The sequence below is a fragment of the Microtus oregoni genome, unplaced genomic scaffold (assembly GCF_018167655.1).
Source record: "Microtus oregoni isolate MIOR12 unplaced genomic scaffold, Mior012 000012F_ref0000307, whole genome shotgun sequence".
Classification (NCBI taxonomy): Eukaryota; Metazoa; Chordata; class Mammalia; order Rodentia; family Cricetidae; genus Microtus; species Microtus oregoni.
This window is the reverse complement of record NW_024543071.1, coordinates 49,966,360-49,994,074: the sequence shown is the minus strand read 5'-3', so window position 1 is coordinate 49,994,074 and position 27,715 is coordinate 49,966,360. Positions and strand designations below refer to the sequence as shown.

The 27,715-nt window shown below is 46.3% G+C and overlaps 1 protein-coding gene across 5 annotated transcripts; it reads left to right on the top strand.

The window, feature by feature from the left end:
- The first annotated feature begins 104 nt into the window (after positions 1 to 104).
- LOC121454197 (phospholipase A and acyltransferase 3) lies at positions 105 to 27,689 on the top strand. Of its 5 annotated transcripts, none has more exons than XM_041661426.1 (5): positions 105 to 263; positions 641 to 705; positions 14,909 to 15,011; positions 20,051 to 20,319; positions 27,426 to 27,688. In XM_041661426.1, exons 2-5 carry the CDS (start codon positions 691 to 693, stop codon positions 27,525 to 27,527), a joined length of 489 nt encoding a protein of 162 aa, XP_041517360.1. In that variant the 5' UTR covers positions 105 to 263; positions 641 to 690; the 3' UTR covers positions 27,528 to 27,688. The 5 variants fall into 5 exon arrangements, with proteins under 5 accessions (XP_041517360.1, XP_041517363.1, XP_041517362.1 ...); XM_041661429.1 differs by lacking the exon at positions 105 to 263 and adding an exon at positions 293 to 345; XM_041661428.1 differs by lacking the exon at positions 105 to 263 and adding an exon at positions 340 to 445.
- The last annotated feature ends 26 nt before the right edge of the window (positions 27,690 to 27,715 follow it).

Below are 27,715 nucleotides of genomic sequence, written 5' to 3'. Positions count from 1 at the left end.
AAGGCTGTTAGGGGCAGGGGGATCTGGGGCAGAGGAGCAGAGTGGCCAGGCATGAAGCAGGAGGGAGGCATTTAAGTGAACCCCAGAGGACGCAGCAGGCTGGCCCTTGGCGATGCTCTCATTAGCCTGTCACTGGAGGTGGGCGGGGAGACATGGCGGGGCCAGGACTCTGCAGCCATTAAACCGATCCTGATTGCGCTGGCCTCGCTTGCACGCTCGTGACCTGAGGAGGGTGGAGCGCTTCTTTTGGGACCTAAGCAAAGGTGAGAAAGCCCAGGTGCCTCTGCGGGTCCCCGCGAGCTGTCTGGGAGCAGGAGAACGGCTGCGCGGGCATAAACAAGTCAGGCGAGTAGCTGCCACCCACCTGGCACCCGCCGGGGCAGAGAAAAGCAGCCAGGGACGCGCGAATGCCCGGCCAGAACAAGTGCCAGAGTCCAGGGATCGGGTGAGCCGCCTGGCCTCTGGCGAGGGGTTTGTCCGTTCAAGGGCAAGTGCAGAGCAAAGCAGAGGTGGGCGAGAAAGTTGGAAGAGTTTGGGGGTTGTTCCTAGAGGGCCCTGCGAGAAGCCTCCTGCTCCTGAGGGCTTGGGGACCTTGCTTCTTGTTAGAGGCATAATAAGCTCTGCTCCCTCTGTGCCTTAGACATCCACACCGCTGCTGAGCTGAAGCTGAGCCCCACACCAGTGAAGAAGATGCCAACGCCCATAGTAAGTATGGGGGTGGAGGTGGGGGGTGGAGGGGGCGAGGGGGGGCAGGGATGAGGTAGTGTTTTTATAATGACTCTTGTCTTCTCGGGGTCTGATTTGCTGTTTTGAAGAGGATCTTTGTAGTGAAAGCCCCACTTCTCTCTGCTGCTGGGATCAGGTATCAGCTGTTGAGTGATGGCAGCAGTTGCTGAAGTGGGCAGGTTGGAGAGCCACCCTGCTTGAAACAGGCTCAATAGAAGGCAGAAGAGGTAGGCACGTTGGAGGTTTGGTCTTTCTATCAAATCAGGAACCGTGAGCAGATTCCTGGGCTGGAAAGTCCGGAGGCTAAACCCTCTTGGCAGTGGGCTTTTCTCTCCTCAGCTGACTCATTTCATGACCATCCCTGCCGCCAGCAGATTCCAGCTCTTGTTTCTCCTTCGTTCCCTTTTCCCTCCATTCCCCTTCCCCTTTCTTTCTGATTTTTTGTTTATTTATTTATTTTGTTTGTTGTTTATTTGTTGAGACAAGGCCTTAGGTAAGTCAAGCTGGTGTCAAACTTGTAGTGAGGACAAGCTTGGATTTCTGATTCCCCTGCCTCCGCTTCTTAAGTGCTGGAATTGTAGGTGTGTACCCCAAACTCGGTTTTTTGAAACTCTCCTGCATGCCAGGCAAGCTCTCTACCTACTGAGACCCATCCCAGCCCCAGCATCTTTCTTGAGATCTTTACTGGGCAAATGTCTTCTTCACTTTAACAAGGGCTTTACTGACTTGGTTCAGACTGTAGGTTTTTGAAGACAACCCAGTTGGGATTGTGTTCTAGTTCAGTACTTGTTGTGGATTTTAATCAAGCTCGAATTCATTCTGTTCCCTTGCGTGAAATATCATTTAAAAGTTAGTAGGTCCCAGAACAGTCACACGAGTCTGGTTCCAGGCTGCGCTTTCAGGTGTTAAGACCCAAGACCACAGCACCATAAACTACAGCTGAGACATTAGGAACGCACGTGTGCTTCTGTTGTGTGGGTTTGAGTTAACTTACGCACATACACAAACTGTTTTTAAACTTATGTGTTTTGGGGGCATGCATCGGCCTTGGCTAACGTGTGGAGGTCAGAGAACAGCTTGCAGGAATTAGTTTTCTTGTTCACTATTGGGGTCCTGGGATGTGGACTTAGGTCATCAGGCCTGGCAGCAATCTCCTTTCCTTGAGGAGCCATCTCACCGTCCCTGCATTTTTATTTAATTAAGAGAATAAGGAATAAATATTTACCAACTGGAGGCTTGCATAGAAGTTATTAAATCTTCCTGATGATCCTTCTCCTCTCAGGCTGAGCAGGGAAACTCATCATTCTTTTCCCTGCACTCAGCTCAATATTTGTAGTTATCCCATCAGCAGGGCTGTGAAGCCGGGCGTGGTGGCACACACCCACAATCCCACCACTTGGGAGCTTGATGCAAGAGGGTGCAGAGTTGGAGGCAAGCCTGGGCTATGTAGGGAGTCCTGACTCAAACAAAATAAGACAGGTCTCAGTGGTTAAGTGCACCGGGTGCTTTTCCAGAGGATGTGGATTCAATTCCCAGCGCACACACACGGTAGCCAGCCGCCGTCTGTAACTCCAGTACCATGTGGTCTGACACCCTTTGCTGGCATCTAAGAGCACTTGTACACATATGATGCATAGACAAATGTGCAGTCAAAGCACACATTTACATAAGATAAAAATAAAGGAAAAAAGTTTAAAAAACAAAACCCAAACCCGAACTAAAAATGCAGACTGTGGCTAGAGACCAAGGCAGCTACCTCGGCAGGGCTTGGGGGAAGAGGGCGGCATGAGGGTTCAGCCCAGGCCTCTCCCTGCCCTAAACTTTCTAGCCAGGTAGGAAGTTTGGATGAAAGATGCTTTCATCTTCTACCACTGTTTTGCTGAACTTTGGGTGTGTTTCCAGGAAGTGAGTACTCAAACGCAAACTGAAACCGAAGTCCTGTGATGTGAATGTACCTTCCAGTGCTGAGCCCAGAGCCCTGAACGGCCTGCTTCCTTTCTTATCTTGTTTTGCTTTTCTGAGACGGAGTATCTATGTAGTTCTGGCTGTCCCAGAATCCACTGTGTAGACCAGGATGATCTCAGAACTGAAAGAGATCCGCAGGTCTCTGCCTACCAGGCACTGGGAGTAAAGGCAAGGGCCACTAAGCTAGGCCTGACCCTTTTCTGATCTGAACTTGACATCTGGGGGAATCTGTGGAGTTAGGGTTAGGGTGCAAAGAAAGGGAGGGAAGAGGATGCTTCTCAAGTGTCGTGGGGGCTTCTGTTCCTGCAGAGTTGCATCTTCACCCCCGGAGTTGGGAGGGACTGGAGGAATAGACAGTGTCCCCTCCCCAGGCCATCAGCCTCTGATGAGACCCTGTAAGTGCCAGGCTGGATGCTGGTGGAGTAGATCCAGTCCTCACCCCTCAGCATGCTGGGCCGGTCTAGATAATAGGATACACTTGGAAACTGGTCACACATTCCCCTAGCTCAGCCGTTCATTACAGTCATTCTGTCTAAGAGAGCTAGCGAACTGGGCATGGTCACACACACACACACACACACACACACACACACACACACACTCTCGTAATTCTACCACTGGGGAGGTGGTATGTAGAGTTGGAGGCCAGGCTGGTCAATACAACAAGACCCCCCCCCATCTCAAAAATAAATAAAATCCACTACCACCAGCACTATCATCAACAACAAAAAAAAAAACAAACTACCACCAACAATGAGAAATCAAATCCAAAACCCGAACAGAAAAAAAAAAAGACTGGGCTGGGATCGTGGAGGAGGGAACAGCTTCTTCTGCAGGCTGTGAGGGAGGAGGCCCTGAGGTTTCCTCTGCTACCCACTTATCTAGTACTTGACCTTGAAGTTGGTTTCAGTTTAGAGGAGAGCTCCTACGCTCCTGTGGAAGCCGGGGCTCTACAATAAGAGAGACTGATAGGCCTTCCCCGTGGCCCCCGCCCCCAGCTCTTTTATGTTTTCATATCCTATTTTATCAATGGATACTTGAATCCAGGTAGATCTGTGGTAGAATCCTGCTATGGCTTCTGGACAGTCTCTGATGCCTTGGGTAAGTTCATTCCCAGCTTGGAAACTCTTTTTTTTCTCATCTATAAAATGAGGCCGCTACCTGGATTCCAGGTAACCTGTGAAGGCCCCAGTAGGGTTTGATGGGGGTGTATGAGTTGGGGGTAGGGCAGTTTGGAAGGCACAAAGGGGCCAGGTTTACCCTGGAGGAGAATAGGCCTGGGGTTTGGTGCTGGAGAGCCTGGGTGGGCAGGATGCTTGGGGCATTTGGGCTTCTGAGCCTGGACGCCTGCTGGAGTTGCCACTGGCACTCTCTGACTGACTAGGAGGCTTGGGCAGGGGCATGAGGGAAGGGTAACGTGTTAGGCCAGATCTGTCTTATCTACCTTTTTTCTGGACCCAAGGCTAGGAAGCCAGGGCTGCCAGGCTCTTCCTACTTCCTCTGCACCCCCTCCCCTCCCCCACCTAGCCTGTAGCACAGGCTCTCTAGCATTTTCCTTGTAGGTTTAAGTGGTTTTACGGCGTTCAGCCACTATCACAGTTATTTCTTACACAAGCAGTACTGGGTAGGTATTAACAGTCCTGGTTAACCAGAGAGTTCCCAGAGATTAAGTCCAGAAGTTTGAACGGTTTCTAAGGGTGCCTGGTGTTTTTCTGGGGTTCCAGTCATCTCAGATCAGCCCCCAGGTCTCACAGATTTTCTTTTCTCAAAACCTTTGTATGGAAACTCCCCCAACTTCTCATGAAAAGTCCATTCTTGGCAAGACTCAGGCTTTGTTTGTTTGTGTTCCACAAGCTCCCAGACCTTTAACTCGACATCAAAAGTGAAAGACACCGTCAGGTATTTTCACATTCACTGGGGCATGTGGTTTCCCGGAACAGGGAGAATTCTCTCAGGCTGGAGTTCACAAGAGCCACGGTGCCCTCGCTGTATCTGGATGAAAACAGATTAACAGCACCCACCCATTACAGCAGCAGAAGCTGCTGATTCCAGAACACTCCCTCTGTGCTGAGTCGTGATCATAAAACAGCGTGCATATGTTCATGTATGCTGCGTGCATCGGGAGGCAGAGGCCAGTCTTGGGTGCTGTCCCTCTTTCATTTTTAGTTTATTTTTTTACTTTATGTATATGGGTGTTCTGACTGCTTATATGTCTGCATGCTATGTGCATGCTATGTGCATGCAGTGCCCACAAAAGTCAGAGGAGAGCCCCTGATTCCCTGGGACTTGAGTTACAATGGTTGTGAGCCGCCATGTGGGTTCTGGGAATCAAACCCATGTCTTCTGAAAGAGCAACCAGTGCTCTTAATACTGAGGCATTTCTCTAGCCTCTATCTTTTTTGGGGGGAGGGGCAGATTTCTTGCTTGCCTGGAAATCCCAAGTAGGCTTTCCTGGCTGGCTATATGTTATAATTGCTTGCGTGGAGATCAGAGAAGTGCATTTAGGAATTAGTTCTCACTTTTGCCTTTTTGAGGCAGGGTCTCTCTTGGTTCTGCCACTATGCAGTGTAGCTGGGCCATGAGCTTCGGGCATGTTCTCCCTCTCTGCCCCCTCCTTGCTGCAGGAGTGCTGGGCTTCACTGTACGCCACCCTTTCTGGCTTTTTGGTTTCGAGGGACGACACCCAGGTGAACTTGGGTTATTTGTACAGCAAGTGCTTTTACTCATTCCAATGTGGCTTTCTGTTTCAGCAAGGTCTCTCTGTAGCTTTGGTTGGCCTGGAACTTACCCTGTAGACTAGACTTGAACTCAGAGGAGTGGCTCAAAGGTGTGTGCTGCCACCAAACCTGACACCTGGCCCCTGGCTTTTTTTTTTTTTTTTTTTTTTTATTAAACTGGGTTTTTGGAATCAAGCCAAACTTTGTATTTGTGCGGCAAACGCTTTTTCTATTGAGCTATTTCCTTCTCCACCCAGTGTTTTATAGTTACTGGCTTATTTAGTCTGAATCAGATGCCATATATAACTGTCTTCATTTTTTGGCCGAGGAGAGTAAGGCCCAGGGAGAGTTTGGATAAACTTGTCCAGTGCTCTACAGTAAGCATTTGAGCCATGGTTTGAAGCACAAAGTCCTAAGCATAATCACTGTGCCGTTCCTGAAAATTAAACTTAGCTTGAGTTAAACAGAGCCATCAGTAGTCAGGCATAGTGGGCCTCGCCCGTAATCTAGCACCCGGGAAGCTAAGGTTCTTAAATGCTGTGCACATTTAAATGGTCGTTGGTTGGTTGAGTGGGGAAAAATAAATGGAAGTGTGAGTAAATAACACAAAAGAATAAATGAATTGTTGGTGAAAACAATCCCTCCTGACAGTTTAAACCCAGTTGTTAGATATCCAGGAGGGTTTCCAGCTTTTCAATTTCTAAACAGTTCAAAGCAAGCAGTTTACTTCACATTGGTCCAGAAACGATGGTTTTTGTCCTTGGAACAGTATTGCTGATGTAGCCTTTTATTACACTGGCCACACTATAAGTAAATATTTAAAATCTTACATTTATTTTATCTCGCATCTCCCACCTCTCTCTGAGCCTGTGTGCTGTGGCACACGTGTGGAAACCAGACAACCTATGGGAGCTATTCTTTCCTTCTATAATGGGGTCTGGGGACTGAACTCAGGCCATCAGATTTGCATGGCAAGTGTTGTTGACTCATCTTTCCAGATTATAATCCACTGATTTTTGTCAAGTTTCAAGGTGGTATAATTGTAGCATCAAGAAGGTGAGGCAGGAGGATTACTATGAGTTTGAGGCTAGCCTGAGTTATATAGTAAATCTGTGATCATCTTGAACTACAAAGTGAGATCATGTCTCAACAAACAAAACAAAACAAAACAAAACAAAAAGATAGGGACTGGAGAGACTGTTGAGATGCTAAGAGCACTTGCTGTTCTTGCAGAAGACTCAGGTTCCAGCACCCATATAGAAGCTCACAATTGCCTGTAATTCCAGTTGAAGGGAATCCAATGCCCTCTTCTGGCATCTGAAATGTATACGGTACATAGGCAAAACGTGGATATCTATAAAAAATATAAAAAATAAAAATAAAGAAAAGCATTTAACCCTCCTATCAAACAAAACCAAAACCAAAACATAGGTACATATTTATTTAAACTTTTTTGTTTGTTTGTTTCAAGACAGGGTTTCTCTGTGTAGCCCTGGCTGCCTGGAATTCGCTCTGTAGACCAGGCTGGCTTTGAACTCACAGAGATCCACCTGCCTGCCTCTGCTTCCCAAGTGCTGGGATTAAAGGCATACAACATCACTACCCAACTATTAAAACAATTTTAAAAGCTAGAAAATCAATAAAAATTAATACTCCTAATTAAGACAATTTCATGAGGGTTTGGTAACAGACGGTGTCTCCATTTTCCAATTTAAAAAATGAATATTCAACATGTGAGCATTTCTTCTCACTTAAATTTTCTTTTTTAAATACTGGGATTGGAGATATGGCATAGTCAGCAAAGCTCTTGCTGTGTGTGCTGGACGTCTAAATTCAGATCCTCAGCATCCATATAAAAAGCGGGGCCCGTGGTACATGTTTGCAGTCCCAGCGCTAGGGGTGGGGTAGGGTGGGGAGAGAAGAACCTTTGGAGCTCAAGGGCCTGCCAGCCTAGCTATACCAGTGAGTTTCAGGGTCAGTGAGAGGCCTTGTCTCAAAATAAGGTGGATTTGCCTGAGGATGACTTCTGATGTTGGCATCTGGCCTTTGTATACACATGCAGACACACACACATATAGATACACACACCACACACAATACACCACACAGACACACATACACACATGAACACACACATGAACACACAGGCACATGAACACTCACAGACACACATGCAACACACACGTGTTTTCTCACACTCAACTCTTTAAAAATTTTATTTTTAAAATAATTCATAGTAAAAATATTCAAAGAATCAAGTAATAAAGTGTGAATCCCCAGATGTCTATCAGTCACTGTAGGGAGTAACCAATAGTTTGGCATATTTTCCCCAGATCATGCATAATATATAATGCATTTTAATTCCAGGTACATAAAAATGTACATTTAAGCAGTAATAGAATAGTAGTCTTTTAGTGGGAGGTGGTGCTTCTGGCAATCAAACCCAGGACTTTGGCATGCTAAGCAAGTGCCCTTCCCCTGAGTGGCATCCTCGACCCTGTCATATCTTCCAACTTATTTTTTGATGAGAGGGGCATTTTTGAGATTGGGTCTCATGAAGCCCAAGCTGGCCTCCGAATTTACTGAGGCTGATCTTAAACTTCTGTTCCTCTGGCCTTCCCTCCCAGATGCAGGGATTACAGGCAGGCACCACTGCACTGGGTTTTATGGGGTGCTGAGGAATGAACCCATGGCTTTGTACATGCCAGACTGGTGCCCTACCAGCTAAGCCACATCCCCAGCCTTCAACTTGCCTTTTAAAAAAATGTAGCTCTGGCTGTCCTAGAACTCAGTACATAGATCAGATTTGCCTCAAACTCACAGAGATCCACCTGCCTCTGCCTCCCAAATACTGGGATTAAAGGCGTGCACCATCGTGTCTGGCTTTGGCTTGCTTTTTTGAAAGAAATTTTTATTATTGTTTCTATACCTGTCTATGTAAATCTATATTGTTCTCTTCAGTGATCTGATGTACATATATATAGGATATGTTTAATTTGGTCCTTATACAGTAGTTGGGGTTGTTTTTCAAAATGAATTTCAGAGGCCAGAATTCCTCAATTCGCTGGCTAAGGAAAACGGCTGCTCTACAGCCCTCTTTTGTGGGAAATAAAAGTGCTTTGTTCTGAAATCCTGTGGGCGCATAGTCTCAGCTTTGTTACTGTCCCTGCCTGTGCTGTGCAGGGTGCTGTGATGGCTAAGGGTTTCCTGAGCCCCATTCTGGAAAAGGCAGCCTTGTTCCTGCATCTGAGAGGACTTTCTGATAATCCAATCCATGTTCCCTATGCAGAATACAACAGCATTCAGTTGGGCTCCTGGGATCCCTGTGGGTCCTTTTATAGCAGAGATTTGCTGATTCCACTGAGTGAAAATAAAAACCACAGTCCATTTGGTGGTCCAGTTATAGTTTTAAATTTCCCATGTAGTTCTCTGTTCTTCCATTTTCCTTTTATCAAGGGGTCTCAGGGGTTTCAGTAATACAGAAAGTGATGCTCCTAGGTCTACCAGAAGTTTACAGGTTGGTCCCCAATCGAGAAAGTTATCATAGGTTTCTGGGGGCCTAAATTGAAAGAGCTATGTCCCCACTCCCAGTTCTTCCAGAGTCAGGACTGTTTATCTATGGCTGAGGAGGCCAACCCATTTCCACCGAGGTCATTCATTTTTCCAGTGTCCCAATTCCTGGCAGGACTTTTGTAAGGGCACTTTCTTTTTCTTGTAGGTGGCTTATTCAGGGCTGGAAGTGCCAGGAGCCTGCAGTGCTGCCACAGTGGCACGATTCATTTTCACTAGAGAATCTTCCTTGTTGTCTCTATTGTCAAATACTTTTGGGGCTATTTGCAATGATTCTGACCAATTCTTTCCTACAAACCCATCCATCTTTTGCTTTTTTCTCATGTACATCTGAGGCCAACTGAATTACAAAGGTCAGGTTAATTGCCTTGAGGTTTCCTGAGTCCTCCCTACCTGGAGAAGTATATATAGTGGGCATGCCTCCAGATGCTTCTTCTAAGCCCTGTTTTATATCGACTTCTGTAGACAGACTAGTAGGTTTGTGAGCTGCCAACCTCAGGTCCTCCAGAGGAATCTGGTGGTACTCAGGGTGACCTCCTGTCTCCTTCTGTCCCATAATCCCAGTCTGGTCTCCGGAACAGAACTTTGTCAGTAGCTGCTGTTCTCAGATCATTATCAAGACTGCTTAATTGGTCAGCTCCTTAGCTGCTTCTGCTAGGTAGGATTTGCTCTCTCTCCCTTTGCGAAGAGAGTGCCGAGAATTTGTTGGCAGTCATTCATCCTAGGTGAGGAGATGGTTTTAAAAAAAACCAACACAGAATTAATCAGGGAAATCAGAGAATTAGGGTCTTTGCTGATAGGAGGATTCTGGTTTCCAGTTGTAAGGATCCGTTGTAGCAAATGAAATGGAACATATAGGTATCATCCTTCAGGTGCCTGGCAGAGAGGAAGGACAGGGACTGGAGTCCTTCTGTTTCACACACAGAAATGGAAACTGAAGTCACCTGTTGGCCAAGGGGAGGAAGCTGAATCTGGAGTTGCTTCTGCTTGGGGATAGGAGTGGAAACGAGCTGTAGGCTGGTCAGGGCCAGGAAACTGAATCTAGCTATCCATTGGGACCTCCCGGACAGATATGGGAGGGCAAAGGACCAAAGGTGGCTCCATGGAGCAGCTGGAACAGAGGGAGTAGATGAGTAGGGTGAGTGCTGGAGAGGCTGAGGTGAGGGAGAAGCAGGAGGAGGTAATAGGCTCAGGAGAGGTGGGGGCAGTAGAGATAAAGGGGAGGCATGGGGCAAGGACAGGGTCCTCCTGAGAGGCCTGTAGGACAGGATTTTTGGAGGGCTTTTTGTCCACAGACAGGGGTTTCTAGAGAGTCTTCTTTGCTATGACTAGGGCTTGGCCACTTTGCCCGTTCGGAACATACAAACCTTCGTCCATAGGGGCAGATTGGATGTTGCCTCTGCCCAGGGTAGACTATACATAATCTGGTCTGGGTGGCCAGGAACACTGCCCAAGCTACCTGGGAGCTGAAGGTGCTTCTGGGGGCCATCCAACACTGAAAGTGAGCAACGGCAGCTCACAGAAGGATCAGAGGCAGTCCTTGGTGATAGATAATCATAATCCTGCTTAGTTATAGGAGGGTACATTTTGTCAAAGTTCCTCAAAACTTTTTTCTTTTTTTGTCTTTTTGAGACAGAACTTTTAACTGTATAGTCCTAGCAATTGTAGACCAGGCTAGCCTTGAACTCACAGAGATCCGCCTGCCTCTGCCTCCCAAGTGCTGGAATTAAAGGCATTTGCAACCACTGCCCAGCCAGAACATCTTATCTTACCAGGCTAGAGTCTGTCTCTGAGGTGTGAGTCAAACTTCACAGGGTGGGGAGTATACCAAATTCCAGAAACAGGTTAAAAACATGGTTAACTTGAATTTTGCAGAAAACAGAAATGAACTTATTTTGACCTTATAACAAAATAGTCTTTTAACTTTAAGATGGAATCAAGCTGGTCCATCAGATTGGCGTTTTTTTCTTCTGTACAAGGTTAGAAAACAAACACTTTAGGTTATTTTTAAGAGATTTATTTCATTTTTAAGTGTGTCTGTGTGTGCATATATGTGTCTGTGTCTGTGTGTCTTTGTGGCAGGAGTGCAGATGCCTGAGGAGGCCAGGGTTACAGGTGACTGTGAACTGCCTGATTTGCATACTCGGAACCAAACTTGGGCGACCTGCAAGAACTCCTTACCAGTGCTGGGACTGTAAACACACATTGATGACCACGGCTGACTTTTCATGTGGATTCTAGAGAGGATCAAATGGATGTCAAACAAAGCAAGCACTTTGCTTACTGAGCTATCTTTCAGTCCACAACACTTTCAATTAGCAGGCCACCCTTTCTCTGTTGCGAGTCCTCTGTTGACGAAGCCTTCACAAAGCCTTCTGAAGTTGCAGGTCAGAGCCCAGAAGAGGGTCAGATCCTGGAGCTGGAGTTACAGGCACTTGGGAGCAGCCTTATGCGGGTGCTGCTCGCTGGAACTGGGTTGTTAGCAGGAGCAGTGGCTGCTCTTAACCACCCAGTCACTCTAGCTCTTTATTGCTTCCTCTGGCTTCAGTTTGCTTTTGGAACAGGGTCTCCCTCAGTAGACCAGGCTGACCTTGAACTCACAGAGGTCCTCCTGACTCTACTGTCCAAGTACTGGTATTAAAGGTGTGTGGCGCTACACTCAGCTAACTTTTACTTTTAAATTTAAAAATTAATGTGTAATTTAACCAGGAAATAATATGGGAAAGGTAATAACTTCAGCTAAAACAGAATGAAGAGGGCCAGCTGCAGTGATGCGCACCAGAAATTCTATCTCTTGGGAGGTGGGTGTAGGAAACCAATACAAGGTTGTCCTCTGCTACATAGCAAGTTCAGGCAAGCCTGGGCTAAGTGAGACCCTGCCTCAAAACCCCAAATTTATTATATAATTCACCTTTTAAAGTGTGTACCTCCATTTTGATAAGCACAAGTGAACCCTTGCTCTAATGGAAGACAGAGCAGATCCACTCACAGCCTTAAGTCAAGGAAGAAAGAGATGCAGAACTGGTCGAAGCGTGGAGGATAAGGACTGCTGGTGCTCAGTCCTAATGGGATAGCTACGTCCCTCACAGGACCAGGAAATACTGAGGCAGAGGGGTGGAAAGACAGAAAAAGCCAGAGGATGGGGAAGAGTGTTTCGGGGCACTGTCTTCTGAATAGGACTTGGCCACTGCATCATGCATGTCTTGATCATACAGTAGCTGTGAACCCTTGTATGGCACCTGCACAAAATGGAGACATGAAAATGGGAAATAACAGGGCTGCAGAGATGGCTCAGCCCTTAAGAGCACTGGCTGTTCTTCCAGAGGACCTGGGTTCAATTCCCAGCACCCACATGGCAGCTCACAATCTGATACTCCCCTCTGGTCTACAAGCATACACGCAGACAAAGCACCTTCATACATAAAAAATAAATCTAAAATAAATAAATTACATATATATCTATATAATAGGAAATGACTAGCTGGGGCTATAAAGGGGGTCCTCTGGGAAGAGGAGGGAGGGGACAAGAGAGGGTAGTGGGGGTGGGGAATGTGATTACACTACATTGTATACAAGGAAGAAACTAAAAAGGTCAGGAAACTGCAGAAGAGCACAGTTTAATAACCTAATATCCCCATGTTCCTTTCCTATGGTGCCTGTCCTCACCCAGCCCCTTAGGACTGCTGACCAGTTTCCTGTCCTATATTTATGCCTACTTTGGAATGTCATATAAAGAAATTTGTACAGTGTATAGTTTTGGAGATATGACCTTTAACTCATTATTTTGTAAATAACTGAATATTTTGCAGGCTGGACTGTTACATTTTAAATGCATTTTTGTTATTGCAGTAAGGTGTGGAGGGGAGTAGGGAGAGTGAAGAAGGAGGTTTGAGACAGAGTCTCATTATGTGGTCCAGGTTAGCTTAGAAGTCATTTAAAAACTATTTACTTATTTTACGTGTATGGGTATTTTTGGCTGCATGTATGTCTGTGTACCATGTGGGTGCCTGGTGCCTGAGAGAGGGCAGAAAAGGGTTTAGGTCTCCCTGGACTGGAGTTAGACAGTTGTAAGTCACCTTGTGGGTGCTGGGAATTTTATCTGGATCCTCTGGAAGAGCAGTCAGTGTTCTTAACTGCTGAGCCATTCCTTCACCCTAGTCTGGAATTCTTGATATTCTTGCCTTAACATTGCACCTTGAGCCGGAGTTCAGTAAGTAATATTTGTAGCAAGAGCACTAAGAAGACAAAGCTAATGAGAAGACCTTTTAGGTTCACAGTTTTTTTTTTTTATTTTTTTATTTTTCAAGATGGGGTTTCTCTATAGCTTTGGTGCCTGTCCTGGAACTAGCTCTTCTAGACCAGGCTGGCCTCAAACTCACAGAGATCCGCCTGCCTCTGCCTCCCAAGTCCTGGGATTAAAGGCGTGCGCCACCATCACCCGGCTTAGGTTTACAGTTATTAAAGAGTGTCTTTTTATTTGTTCTTTAATAATTAATTGCATACATGTACACAATGTATCTTGATCATAATCCGCCTCTGACTTCACCTGGCCATTCCAGCGTAACCCCTTCTCACCTTCATGTTCCTTCTCTCTGCCTCTTCTGTCTCTCTTCTCTGGTTTTGGTAACCCGCTGAATCCAACTAGTGTTACCTGCTGGAATACTGACTGGTCTGGTCTCTTGCTCTTGTGTAAGTCTCATACAGGTGACCATAGCTGCAGTGATCCTGGGTGCTACAGCCATGTCACGTCCAGAAGACATCAGCACTCTTCTCCATCCTCTGGTTCTTCTGCCAATTTTCCTGAACCTTGGGTGGGTCGGTCGGTGGTGACGTAGATGTCCCATCAGAGCTGAGCACTCAATAGCTGCTTATTCTCAGCACTTTGCCAAGTTATGAGTCTCTGCATTGACTTTTGCCTGCAGCAGAAGGAGCCTCTATGTGTATAAACACAAGTATTTGGAAGGAAGTTTGACGGTGTGTCTGTCCATTTATCAAAACAATGGTAGTGGATCCCCTACTAGAGCCTGTGACCTGAGCAATGTACTTTTGATCAGATTTCCAGTATCGTGCATATTATAGGTTTCTTTCTTAGATTTATTTTTATGTGTATTCGTGTTTTACATGGATGTATGTGTTGTAAGGAGAAGCCTGCTTGTTCATCCCAGCCTCCTGTCTAGCTTAGCCCCGAAATAACCACACAGAAATTGTATTCATTAAAATACTGCTTGGCCCATTAGCTCTAGTTTCTTATTGGCTAGTTTTTATATCTTAATTTAACCCATTTCTAGTAATCTATGTATCTACATGTGGCAGTGGCTTACCAGGTAAAATTCTAACCAGCATCCATCTCAGGCGGAGGATCCATGGCTTCTCTCCTTCACTCTGCTTTCTTCCTCCCAGCATTCAGTTCTGTTTTCCCCACCTACCTAAGTTCTGCCCTATCAAAAGGCCAAGGCAGTTTCTTTATTCATTTACCAATGAAAGCAATACACAAACAGAAGGACCTCCTACACCATGTATGCATGTGTAACACCTTCATCAGTATCTGTGGAGGTCAGAAGAGGACATAGTATACCCTGGCAACTGGAGTTACAGATGGTTGTGAGCCACCATGTGGGTACTGGGAACCTAACCCCGGGTCCTCTGCGAGAGCAGTAAGCACTCTTAACTGCCGAGACATCTCTCCAGCCCCCATTTTGCAGTTTTTAATCATGGCATATGTGGGTGGGTGTGGGGGATGGTATCTTTCCTGCAGGCCTGGATCATGGCCTTGTGAGGCAAGCCAGCATCATACTTGCAGGGCCTGCATCCACATGGGCCTGCCTACTGGAACTGATTGATGGGACATAGGGGCTGTACCTCCTTAACTGAGCCTGCCCTGCTCTCAAGGTTTCACGTCATCACTAATAGTCGTGTTCTTGGTTTTGCAGCCAGAACCAAAGCCTGGAGACCTGATTGAGATTTTCCGTCCTATATACAGCCATTGGGCCGTCTATGTCGGTGATGGATATGTGATCCACCTGGCTCCCCCAAGTAAGAACACCAGGGTCTTTATTGTGCTGGACCTAGGGACTGGGAAAGGATGTGTGGAGCTGTGGGTAACAGGTTGTTCCTGGGTGCTCCTTGATTAACCATTTGTTTCTAAGTTCATGTGAGGGCAATCTGATGTGTCAGGATGGGTTCTGAGCTTTTCCTTAGACCCCAGGGTGTCAGCCCCTCAAGGCCTGTGAATAGGCAGGCCCTGCCCCTGAGGACCTACAACTGCCAGGCTCTGCCCACAGAACACTCTAAGGGCTGTAAAAGCTGGAACCAGTGCCTCCGATGTAGGTTGCCAAGGTCAGCCCTACAGGGTAAAAAGCACAATCTCAGGACTGGAAATGTCTCCACCCTGACAACCTCCATCCCCGCAAAAAAGCCTTTATAAACCCTGTCTTCTGTTCAGTTCTCTGCTGCTTCTTGCAGGAGCAAAGCGGCCACCCTCCTGGGTTTTTCCTTCCCAATAAGTCTCTTGCATGAGGTTTGTTGTGCGTTGTGACTTTGTGGTATTCCTTGGCTTCTGACTGCCAGAATACTTTCCCCTCAGAGCTGTGACACTTCCACTGGGGAAGCCTTCTCCTCAGAGCTGTGACACTTCCACTGGGGAAGCCTTCTCCTCAGAGCTGTGACACTTCCACTGGGGAAGCCTTCTCCTCAGAGCTGTGATACTTCCACTGGGGGAGCCTCCTCCCTCAGAGCTGTAACACCTCCACTGGGGGAAATCTCCTCCCTCAGAGCTGTGATACTTCCACTGGGGAAGCCTTTCCCCTTTGGTGCTGTACCACACAGGGGTCTTTGTAGAGAGGCTGAGGTGTTTTCCTTCTTTATAATTTTTTATTGAATTTGTTCTTAGACAGTTTCATCATGTACAAAGTGCATCCTGACTAACACCCCACCCTCTCAGGCCCCATCCTCATCACTCTTCCCTACAAATCCCTTTCCCACATGTATGCCTTTTTTGTTGAGACCCATTGGTTTAACAGGGTCCTCTGTGTGACCCTGTAACATGAGGGGCTGCTTGTTGGGGTTTCTGTCCTGCTCAGTTCCTACAGACTGTAAATCCCAAAGAAAATCACACAGAGGTCTATATTAATGATAGACTGATTGGCCCATTTGCTCAGGCTTCATATTAGCTCTTTTAACATATATTAGCCCATTATTCTTATCTATATTAGCCACATGGTTTGGTACCTTTTTCAGCGGGGTAGGTCACATCTTCCTTCTTCCATGTCTGGGCAGCACTGGGGAGGAATGGGCTTCCTCCTTCCCAGAATACTCCTATTCTCATTGACCCACCTCTACTTCCTGTCTGGTTGTCCCACCTATACTTCCTGCCTGGCTACTGGCCAATCAGCATTTATTTAAAATGTAATTGACAGAATACAGAATTGTCCCACACCATGACCCTTGGTTTGGAACTATCTGATGGAGCCTGGTGGGTTTATCAGGTACACAACAGAATACAAGATGGCCCTGCCCCTAGATCCACCAATAGTCAATAGTTCAGCAGGGAGGGTAGAGACCTGTGAGTCCTTCCCCAATCCATGGGTGACTGTTGATAGGCCCAGTCTTATTTCAGATCTGCTGTAGACAGCTATACATAACTGTTTTCTAGTTTTTATTTTTTAAAGACAGGGTCTCATGGATGGGTGAGTGTAGTAGTGCACTCCTTTAATACCAGCCCTCAGGAGGCAGAGGCAGAGAGATCTCTGTTGGGGGATATTCAATCAGAGTTTGCATTTGCATTAAATAAAATTAATTTTGGGTCAGGAGGCTGAGTTAGCAACTAGTTGATAGAAAATGATCAGACAGCATCAGAGAGCATCTGGAAGAGATAGATGCACTGGAAGGAGTAGGGAGGGATTTGGAGTGGCATGACTGTTTTGTTTGGTGGAGCAGAATGTTGCACACTCTTTGGGAGACACCCACAGGAGAGAAGGTAAGCTGGTTGCCACTCAACCTTCTGAGCTAGCAGGTTTTCGCCCCAGCCTTTGAATCTCAAAACTTTTTAATAAATAGAATGATAGAGATTTAGTGAAAGCTACTGTTAGTGGCAGAGCTGGTGCCTACAGAAACAGAATTCCTGCCAGGCTGCAGTCTGAGCAACCAGGCCAGAGAAACGGGCCAGTAACTGTGGATTCACAATTGCTGGCTGAAATAGCAGTAGATTAAGGCACAGCTACTGTGGTGAAGTTAAAACAGCAGATCTCTGTGTATGAGTTCAAGGCCTGTTCTACATAGAGTGTTCCAGGACAGGTAGAGAGAGCTACATGGATCCTGTTTCAAAACAAAACAAAAGATAGGGTCTCACTGTGTCATCCTACATGGTCTAGAATTCCTTATGTTAATCCCTCCAAAGAGTAAAGATAATTACCCAAATTCTTTGATCAAATTAAGCAAATTTTGGGGGCTGGAGAGATGGCTCAGTGGTTAAGAGCATTGCCTGCTCTTCCAAAGGTCCTGAGTTCAATTCCCAGCAACCACATGGTGGCTCACAACCATCTGTAAAGAGGTCTGGTGCCCTCTTCTGGCCTTCAGGCATACAGACAGAATATTGTATACATAATAAATAAATAAATAAATAAATAAATAAATATTTAAAAAAAATTAAGCAAATTTTGTTTTCTGCCAGATAGGGTCATCGCCCTAAAGTTGGATTTGAGAAAATAGCATTGAACACAGGAGACAGTGGCGTTTATATAACCCCCAAAGCTGCAAGGCTTTTAAGGGTTGGGAGCTTTCAAGAGGGATTTGGTTATGAAAGAAGTTGACAGAACATTTTTAAAAAATTATTTTTATTTATTTATTTGTTTTTTCTAGACAGGGTTTCTCTTTAGCTTTGGAGCTTGTCCTGTGACTAGTTTTTTTAGAAATTGATTTTATTGAGCTCTACATTTTTCTCTGCTCCCCTCCCTGCCTCTCTCCTCCCTTTCAACCCTTCCCCATGGTCCCCATGCTCCCAATTTACTCAGGAGATCTTATCTTTTACTACTTCCAATGTGGATTAGATCCATATATGTCTTAGAGTCCTCATTGTTATCTAAGTTCTCTGGGGTTGAGATTTGTAGGCTGGTTTTCTTTGCTTTACGTTTAAAAACCACTTATGAGTGAGTACATATGATAATTCTCTTTCTGGGTCTGGGTTACCTCACTCAAAATGATGTTTTCTAGATCCATCCACTTTTGGCTGAACATTTTAATGTTATTTGGCAGAATATCTTATCTTCTTAGGATGGAGTCAGAATGTAGGGTGTAGACCATGTCAAATTCCAGAAAATGAATCAATACATGGTCAAACCCAAGTTTTACAGAAAACAGGAATGAACTTATTTTGACCTTGTACTAAAATGACTTCTGATCTTAAAATGGAGTTAGGCTGGTTCATCATGTATGTAAACGAGGCTGCCCTTGAACTCATAAAGGTCTGCCTGCCTGTCTCATAAGTTTTGGGTTCAAGGGAGTATCTCACCACGCCCAGTTCAAGTGTTTTATATATTGGAAGAGTTCAGCCTATTCTGTGGCTGAACTTCATGGAAGAAATATTACTTGGCCTCTGCTCTTTTCCTTTCTGCCATTGCTTGATGCTCTCCCAGTGTCTCATTTAAAGACTGGTCCTGTCCTGGTTACTGAGGTTCTGTTTCTTTACCCAGAGGGCCCTGTTCCTGACAGGGAACCAGTCTTGGGATGCTCCATGGGGTCCTGGATCTACTTCTTCAGGCTATAGCTCCTTTCCAGCCATCATACCCAGTGCATGCTCATTCCCCAGGGTATAGGCCATTGGGTTAAGAGACCCAGGCTCTGTGATATGTCAGCTGCCCCTGACTGCCTCAGCCTGGTTCTACAGAACCCAAGTTCCTCCTCTTCGAGTCACTCCATTATTGTCTCTTCTCACCTGTGGACTTTGGCTGCCACATCCTCTGGGTCTCTTTGGGGGAGCAGCTGGAGAGTTTTGGTCCCTTTTTTTCCTGGAAAGGTGGGAATCTAGAAGACCAATGGGATAGCAGTGACTGCGGATTTATTTCCTTGCCACTCAGGCCCAAATAACCACACAAAACTATATTAATTACAACACTGTTTGGCCTATTAATTCAGGCTTCTTTTTAACTAACTCTTACATCTTAAATTAACCCATTTCTATTAATTTGTGTATCACCACGAGGCTGTTGACTACTGATAAGGTTCTGGCCATGTCTTTCTCCTTCGGCAGCTACATGACATCTCTTTGATGCCTTCTCTCTCTATATATCTATCTCTGTTCAGATTTCTTTTTTTTTTTTTTTTTGGTTTTTCGAGACAGGGTTTCTCTGGGGCTTTGGAGCCTGTCCTGGAACTAGCTCTGTAGACCAGGCTGGTCTCAAACTCACAGAGATCCGCCTGCCTCTGCCTCCCGAGTGCTCTCTATTCAGATTTCCTGCCTGGTTTTACTCTGCTAAGCCATTGACCAAAACAGATTCTTTATTAACCAATGGTAATATTCACAGTATGCAGAGGGTAATCCCACATCAACCAACTTCTCTTCTTGAGGCCATGAGCCTGGTGAGGTCAAGGAATTGTAGCCCAGATGAAATCAATAGGTTATATGCTCTTTTCCCAGGAAGATGAGGAGGTCCTAGCACATTGTTGTAGAGTCAAGAACTGGTTACAATGCCAAGGACCAGCTTCTCTTGGCTAAAGAAACACTCCAGTAGCCAGGGTGATGATGATGCATGTCCATCATCCCAGTAGCCAGGGGTGATGGTATATGCCCATCATCCCAGCATATGGATTGCAGAGGAAGGAAGTTGTTGAGAGTTTGACACCAGGTTGGACTACATAACATGGTAGTTCCAGGTTAGACCAGCCTGGATTATAGAGTGAGCCATTATCTTATCCCTCAACTGACCACCACCCTTACTAGCCCTGTACCACTAAAGCATCACAGTAAATTGTGGCATAAATTGTGTCCATCCTGCTCATTCTTTGTGGATGGTGCTAAGCCTGGATGCCCATCTGCGGACTAGCACTGAATAACTCCTCTGTTCTTTGTGAATCCACAGGTGAAATTGCAGGAGCTGGGGCAGCCAGCATCATGTCTGCTTTGACTGACAAGGCCATAGTGAAGAAAGAACTGCTTTGTGATGTGGCCGGGAAGGACAAGTACCGGGTCAACAACAAACATGACGGTGAATATACCCCACTGCCTGCATACAAGATCGTTAAGCGTGCTGAGGAGCAGGTGGGACAGGAGGTGCTCTACAAGCTGACCAGTGAGAACTGTGAGCACTTTGTGAACGAACTCCGTTATGGAGTTTCCCGCAGTGACCAGGTACGTCCTTAGCCCCTGCACCTGACTTTAGGTACCACGTCGTTTCCCCAGATGACAGTGACTGGATGTGAGTGTAGGTGGAGACAGAGTTATAAACAAGACAAAAATAGCCCAGGTGTGGGCTGTGTTGGAGAGGTGGCTCAGCGGTTAAGAGCACTGGCTACTCTTTCAGAGGTCCTGAGTTCAATTCCCAGCAACCACGTGTTGGCTCATAATCATCTGTGATGAAATTTGGTGCCCTCTTCTGGTGTGCAGGGAGAACACTATGTACATAATAAATAAAAAAATTTTTTTGATTTTTTGAGACAGGGTTTCTCCGTAGCTTTTGGTTCCTGTCCTGGAACTAGCTCTTGTAGACCAGGCTAGCCTCGAACTCACAGAGATCCGCCTGCCTCTGCCTCCCGAGTGCTGGGATTAAAGGCGTGCGCCACCACTGCCCGGCATAAATAAATTTTAAAGAAAAAAATAGCCTACGTGTTATGTTTCCTGTCCCCGAGTGTCATGCGCAGGGTGGGGAGTCAGGCAGGCGAGATGGCAGTGCAGATCAGCACATAGGGTAGTGACGACCAGTCCACCCCTGTGATGATGCTCTTCAAGCCTTGGAGGCAGCTCTGTTAGCCCCATTTTGTAGATGAGGAAATAGAAGCGTCTAGAAAAAGTCATCTGGCTATGGCCATTCATTTCACCCAAAAAAATCTTTTTGAGTCTTCAGACTTGTGCTGTTTTCCCGGCAGTGTGATGCAGCTGTGTTGGTGAGGGGCAGAGAGAGTTGGTGTGTGGGCTCATCTAACCAGCCTCACTTAGCAGGCTATAACTGTCTTTATCCAAGAGGAGGCCCTTCCGTTTGTCCATTTTCTCTTTCAAGACTCCTGGCCTTGAACCCCTTAGCCTTCTCAATTTAGCTTGCCAGTGCTGGGATCCCAGGCAAGTGCTACCATGTTTGGCTTTGCATGGGTGAGAAATTAAGATCTGTGTTTCAAAGTCCTTTCTCTTTCTACTTGGCTAATGTGGTGATGGAGAGCAGGGACTCCTGTAGTCAAATAGACTTGAACCCTTCTTCCAGTGCTAGGGATTGAACCCAGGGGCTTGCCTATGACAGGTAGGCCCTCTATTATTGAGCTAACCACACCCTCTCTGGCTCTTTGGGCCCTGTCTTTTACTAGCTGTGTGATCTTGAATGACAGATTTAGTCAGGCTTCCCCCCCCCCCTTAATATAGAACCTATGAGAACTTATCTCAGAGGATTTCATGTGAATTAGAGAGGAGAATTTTTATGCTCCACACAGGGCTGACTCAGAAAAGGAAGCTGATACATTACAGTTGCAGAGACAGTCTGAAGCTTGCTCTTTCTTCTTGCTTGGCTCATCCAGGCCTTTGGTTGCTGGCCATTCTGGGCTACTGTGACTTGGATGGGGAAGCATTTGCTGACAGGGACAGTCTCGGCTTTCTCTCCTAATGCCTGTAGTGGTCGCTTGTATCATACTGTTTTCACACTTTCTCTTGTACTGCGTGTTCTGGTTGTTTGGTCTCTTGTCTACAGTGAGACATTAGGTATCGTCCAATGGGCAGCCTGAGTTCTTTCTTCAATTAGCTGATTATTCAGCAGCTACTTGATATATCCCTGCCAAGGGCGATTGACATAGAGGAGCTGCACATTATTGCTAAGTGAAGGAGGAAGGCGATATTGTCAGCATTTCCTGAGCACTCCCAAGGGTCTGAGTCACAGTCTGGCTTCATAGAACAGCCCCTCTGGGGCAGGAAGCAGGCAGGGATACAAGAGGAATGCCATTAGTTCTTGGGTGACTGCAATTGCAGTGGTGGCACACGTCTTTAATCCCAGCACTCAGGAGGCAGAGGCAGGTGGATCTCTGTGAGTTCAAGGCCAGCCTGATCGAGAGAGAGAGAGAGAGAGAGAGAGAGAGAGAGAGAGAGAGAGATAGTTAGTTTCAGGACAGCCAGGGCTACACAAAGAAACCTTGTCTCAAAAAACAAAACAAAATAAAGCATTAACAAAAAAGAAAACTAGAAAATGATGCCATGATAGAAGGGATCTGGGGAATAACAGTACCCAGTCTGTCTATTGGCATAAAGGTTAAAGACCCTGGGTTCAATAACCAGCAAAGCACACACACACACACACACACACACACACACACACACACTGCACATACGTAGACAAATACACATGGACAGATACACACACAGAGGGAAATACACACTGATATGCGCAGTAAGAAACATTCGTTGCTGACTCCTATTTATCCTGATGGTCATGAGCCACTGAGGAACCCTGGTGCTTCTCTCCCACACTAACTTTTATCTGTTAGAAGAAAGGAGATGAGTTCCTGGAAAGGAACTGACATAAAGCGATCCTTCAGAAAAGCTTTGTTAGGAGAGAGAACGAGAGCCTCCCAACCCCAGGCAGCCAATGATCAGGCTGAGATGTGAGAGCTTTAGGAGAGATGGGGCCATGTGCTGCTGACTGCACCATGGAGTTTCATGGAGTTTTGAAGGGAGAGTTTGCTAGAGCAGGGGTGCTAGAACAGCATGCAACCATGAGGGGCAGTAGTGGGGCTGAGAGGTCTGGGAGACTCGTATTGAACATGCTCATAGTCACTCCTGTTTGTGGTATGATACAACCTTGCATGTTCTACACTTGTAGACCTTCAAAGCTCTTGTTTTACTTGGTCCAGAGAACAAACATTCAGGTCTCTGCTAGGGTGAGGGAGGAGATCCAGGGAACTGGTGGAAATGTTCACTCCCAGAGGAACCTTGGCTTGTCTGTCTGACCCTTTCAGGAGTTTCTTTCTCCAAGTAGGTTTACTCCTCAGCTTCTCTGTCCTTGTTGAATTCTGCTTAAAACAAATGCCTCCAGGCCTAGGGATGGCTCTGCCACCAAGACTAGGCTCACAACTAGAAAGAAATGCCCCAAAATGGTGCTGGGGATTGAACTCAGTGTCTTTTCCTGGTAGGCTAGTGCTCTACCAGGCAGCTCTCTCCCACAGCTCCTGAACTGTTCCCTCCAGCTCCTGAGAGCAAAGGGAGCAAGCATCTTTGTCTTACAGGCTTTCAGGGGTGTGTGTGAAGCTCCACACCACGTGACCTACTTGACCTTGCCTGCATGCCAAGGGAACCAAGGCAGGCACTAGGAAAGACCATAAATTCATCCGACCCCTGCACTTTCAAGGGGTAGAGAGAGTTCGAGGCCATAGGAAGGCTCCTCACTAATTCTGTCTCAGAGCTGCAGGGGGTACGGCCTAATTCTGAGGGAAAGGAAGCAGGGCCTGGCTCTCACATCCTTAGCTTTCTTGGTTTGCTCCCTTTGGGTGGCATCCTTTCCACAATAACCACTTTAACTGCTTTTCTTACCACCAGCTGCACCTGAAGGAGGGAAGTTTGTTTTGGCTGAGGTGAAGGGCGACCACCATCACAGCGGGGCAGGTGTGACCGTGGGAGGCCACTGGTGGGACTTGGGCTGGTCCGGAAGCAGAGGAAAGGGGATGCTGGAGCTCAAGGTGCTTTCTTCAGGATTCCAGCGAATGCAAGGGTGCTCCTCACACTCAGCGCAATCGCCTCCATGTTAACTGTCTCTGGAAATGCCTTCAGAGTCACAGCCAGAGGTGCGCCTCATTAGTGCCCTAGGTATTCCTTGTTTACTAAGAAATGGTGCCTTTAAAAGTGTGAAAGGTTCACACGCGGCACTCCACACAAGAAGCAGCATTATGACTTCTGTTTATGCGGCCATCTGTTAGAGGCCTCTGAGCTCCTTAGTCATTAAAGGGAATTTAGTTAGGCATGTTTATGGGGATAGAAATTGCAGGAACAGAGAGCTTTGCAGCAAAAATAAGGTTCAAACATTTGGCAGATAGCAATAAAAACACAGGCAATGCAAATAACAATAACTTTGGTCTGTGAAAGCATTCTTTTAGCAAACAGAAACAGGACCTGCAGCACGATGTTGGCTGTGACACCTTAACCTTCAGGAAGTTTTGGATAAGTGTTAATTTTCTCAGATAAGGGAGGGATTTCTAACCAGCGGGAAGAACTCAGTCTACCTAAATAAAAGTTTAAATTACTCATATGTAACCTGTCCCAAACTATTATAACATGTTGTTAAGTACATATATAAAAGTGTATGTATGTATGTATGTATGTATGTATGTATGTATGTATGTGTGATTTGACTGTACCACTTTGTCATCCAGGTCTAACTAGATACTGTATTTATATACTGATCAGTGCCTTTGTGTACAAAGTGTTACCATGAACAGCGGGAGTCGTTGTTGTGTGTCTTGACAAAGTATCTTTTGTCCGAATCAGTGATATCAGCATTATTTTGTTATTGTTCTCGTACTCTGAGCTTCAGAAAAGAATGAGGTTCATGTTGCTCCTCCTCCATCAACAGCAGACCATTTTACCCCTGCTGATATAGAACAGCAAGGAAAACACTAGATAGGAATGTTGTGTGTGTGTGTGTGTGTGTGTGTAAAGGCAAATGGTCAACCTCCAGTGTCATTTCTTTCTTAGGCACTGTCCCTCTTTTAAAAAAAAAAATAAACAAATAAACAAACAAGGGAAAAGATAAGATTTCTCCCTGGCTTGGAATTTGTCACCTGGGCTGGGCTGACTGACCAGCAAGCCCCAGGGATCAGCTTGTCTCATCTCCCAGCACTGGGATTATAAATGTATGCCCCACACCTGGCTTTTTACAGGGTTCTGGAGAACAAACTTAGGTCCTTGTGTTTATAAGGTAAGCACGTTACCCACTGATCCATCTCCCCAGCTACATACTTAGCAAAGTAGCCCCATAACACCATGGTTCGAGGCTATTCAGCAGGCTAGCCAGCAAGCAGTCAGACCTCTGATTGATAGCGCCATTCAAACTTCCTTCCAAACTAGAAGGTCAGCAATGAGGGAAGACAGGGGATACAGAAGATAGGCACCAGGTAAGAAGCCAATGAATGGGGTTGAGGCCAGGGGCTCATTAACGTTGAGTTCGTTGTGCACTGCTTGAGAGTCCTCCGTACCCAAATCTTCCATTGTTTCTACTTGTCATGGTCAGATTCTCTGGAAACGTTTTCCAGGGTTGGTTGGAGGATGATATCCCGAGAGCAGCAAGAGAGGGTCTGGGAGACTCGTATTGAACATGCTCATAGTCACTCAATGTCCTGTTTGTGGTATGATACAACCTTGCATGTTCTACACTTGTAGACCTTCTAAGCTCTTGTTTTACTTGGTCCAGAGAACAAACATTCAGGTCTCTGCTAAGGTGAGGGAGGAGATCCAGGGAACTGGCAGAAGTGTTCTCTCCTGTTCACTCCCAGAGGAACCTTGGCTTGTCTGTCTGACCCTTTCAGGAGTTTCTTTCTCCAAGTAGGTTTACTCCTCAGCTTCTCTGTCCTTGTTGAATTCTGCTTAAAACAAAGGCCTCCAGGGCTAGGGATGGCTCTGCCACCAAGACTAGGCTCACAACTAGAAAGAAATGCCCCAAAAGGGCGCTGGGGATTGAACTCAGTGTCTTTCCCTGGTAGGCTAGTGCTCTACCGTGCATCCCTCTCCCACACAGGCAAACTCTTTTACTTCAGTTGGATTTGAGGAGAGTGAGAGTTGACAAACTTCCGCTTTCCCCGCACCTCCCTCTTTTGCAATGCTTTCCTTTCCTGCTCGACGGCAGCACGAGTCAGTTCTGCTCACACCTGCACGGTATCACTGCCATTCCTAGCGGAATTTAAGAACAGAGAATCAGGTTCTGTGGCTCACCCTTGTAACACATGGTTGGCGGAGGCAGGAGGACCAGGAGTTTTAGGTTATCCTTGGTGTGCTGGCTAGGTTTTATCAACTTGACACAAGCTTAGAGTCATTTTGGAATGAGGGAACTTCAACTGAGAAGATGCCCCCACTAGATTGTCCTGTTTGCAAATTCGTGGTGCATTTTCTTTATTGATAATTGATGGGGGAAGGCCTATTTCATTGTAGGTATTACCACCCCTGGGCTGGTGGTGCCAGGTGCTAAGAAAGGAGGCTAAGTAAGCCACGTGTGAGAAGCAAGCCCATAAGCAGCTTTCCTCCATGGCCTCTGCATAAGTTCCTGCCCTGCCTGTGTTTCCCGACTCCCCTCAATGGTGGAGTGTTACCTGGAAGTGTAGGATAAAATAAACGCTTTTCTCTACAAGGTGCTGTTGGTCAGGGTGTTTTATCACACAATAGAAACTCTAAGACACTTCACCATGTACTGAGCTCAAGTTTGAGGCCAGCCTGGGCTACACGAGACCTTTTCTTAAAATATAAAAGATGACAAAAAGGACTGTGGAATAGGGGCCACTCTGCTTTGACTCTGGTTGCTGGGCGGATCATGTGTCGTAGCTTCATGTCTTTAACCCTGGTGCTTAGGAGGCCAAGGCAGGAGGATCTTGAGTTCAGTGTTCTACATAGAAAGACCCTGATTCCAAAAGAAAAAACTAGCAGTCAGCAAAAGCAATAAAACCCCAACCCTTTAAAGGGAACACTCCATACCCGGTAGGCCCAGACACTGGAAACAGGGTGTGAAGGAGGTCTTTGTGTCATGGAGGTCAGACTTTTTTGATTTCTCAATTGCAATTTCTTCCTGACTTTGCACTCGCCATCGGTTGGCCAGGATCTTCAGCCCCTGCTGTCACCTCACTGCCCCTTCCATAGATGCCTTACAAAGACGTAAATAGTCCAGGGCTCAATTCAGGCTACCATTTTGGGTCTGGGTAAATTCCAGGCCAGCTGGTTCTGTCCATTCCTTTCCCTCCCGGTCCTCTTTTCCCATTGACCCTGGCAGTATTTGTTGGCTCTCGAGTTTGGTCACTGGAAGTGAAGGGAGCATATGAGGTGCCGTGAGCTGAGCGACCCTGCTCCCACATTCTTTTTTTTTTTTTTTTTTTTTTTGGTTTTTCGAGACAGGGTTTCTCTGTGGCTTTGGAGCCTGTCCTGGAACTAGCTCTGTAGACCAGGCTGGTCTCGAACTCACAGAGATCTGCCTGCCTCTGCCTCCCGAGTGCTGGGATTAAAGGCGTGTGCCACCACCGCCCGGCTCCCACATTCTTGACACAGAGCCTGACTCACCTCTTTCTCTGTTGCAGGTCACAGATGCCATCAAAGTGGCAGGCATCACTGGAGTGGGCTTGGCAGCCTTGGGCTTCATTGGAATCATGTGTTCCAGAAACAAGAAACAGAAGCAATGAGTTGAATGACTATCCAGCCTTACGGGCTCTTCTTTTGCTAGAGGGTTTGAAGTTTGATCCATAGATTCTACTGTTTTATAATTAGGCTTATTTTCACAACATACAATAAAGCACAAGCAGGGGATTTTACCGGAAGGATGCTGCAGTAGCTACCTGGTGTGACGTCTTTGGAGGGAAGCTCTGGGTTC

Excerpts from the sequence above, each read along its gene's own strand:
- LOC121454197 (XM_041661425.1), top strand. The coding sequence starts at position 3,763 with ATGGCTTCTGGACAGTCTCTGATGCCTTGG. Across the intron at positions 3,793-14,908 it reads GACAGTCTCTGATGCCTTGG|CCAGAACCAAAGCCTGGAGA; the intron begins GTAAGTTCATTC and ends TTGGTTTTGCAG. Across the intron at positions 20,320-27,425 it reads GAGTTTCCCGCAGTGACCAG|GTCACAGATGCCATCAAAGT; the intron begins GTACGTCCTTAG and ends TCTCTGTTGCAG.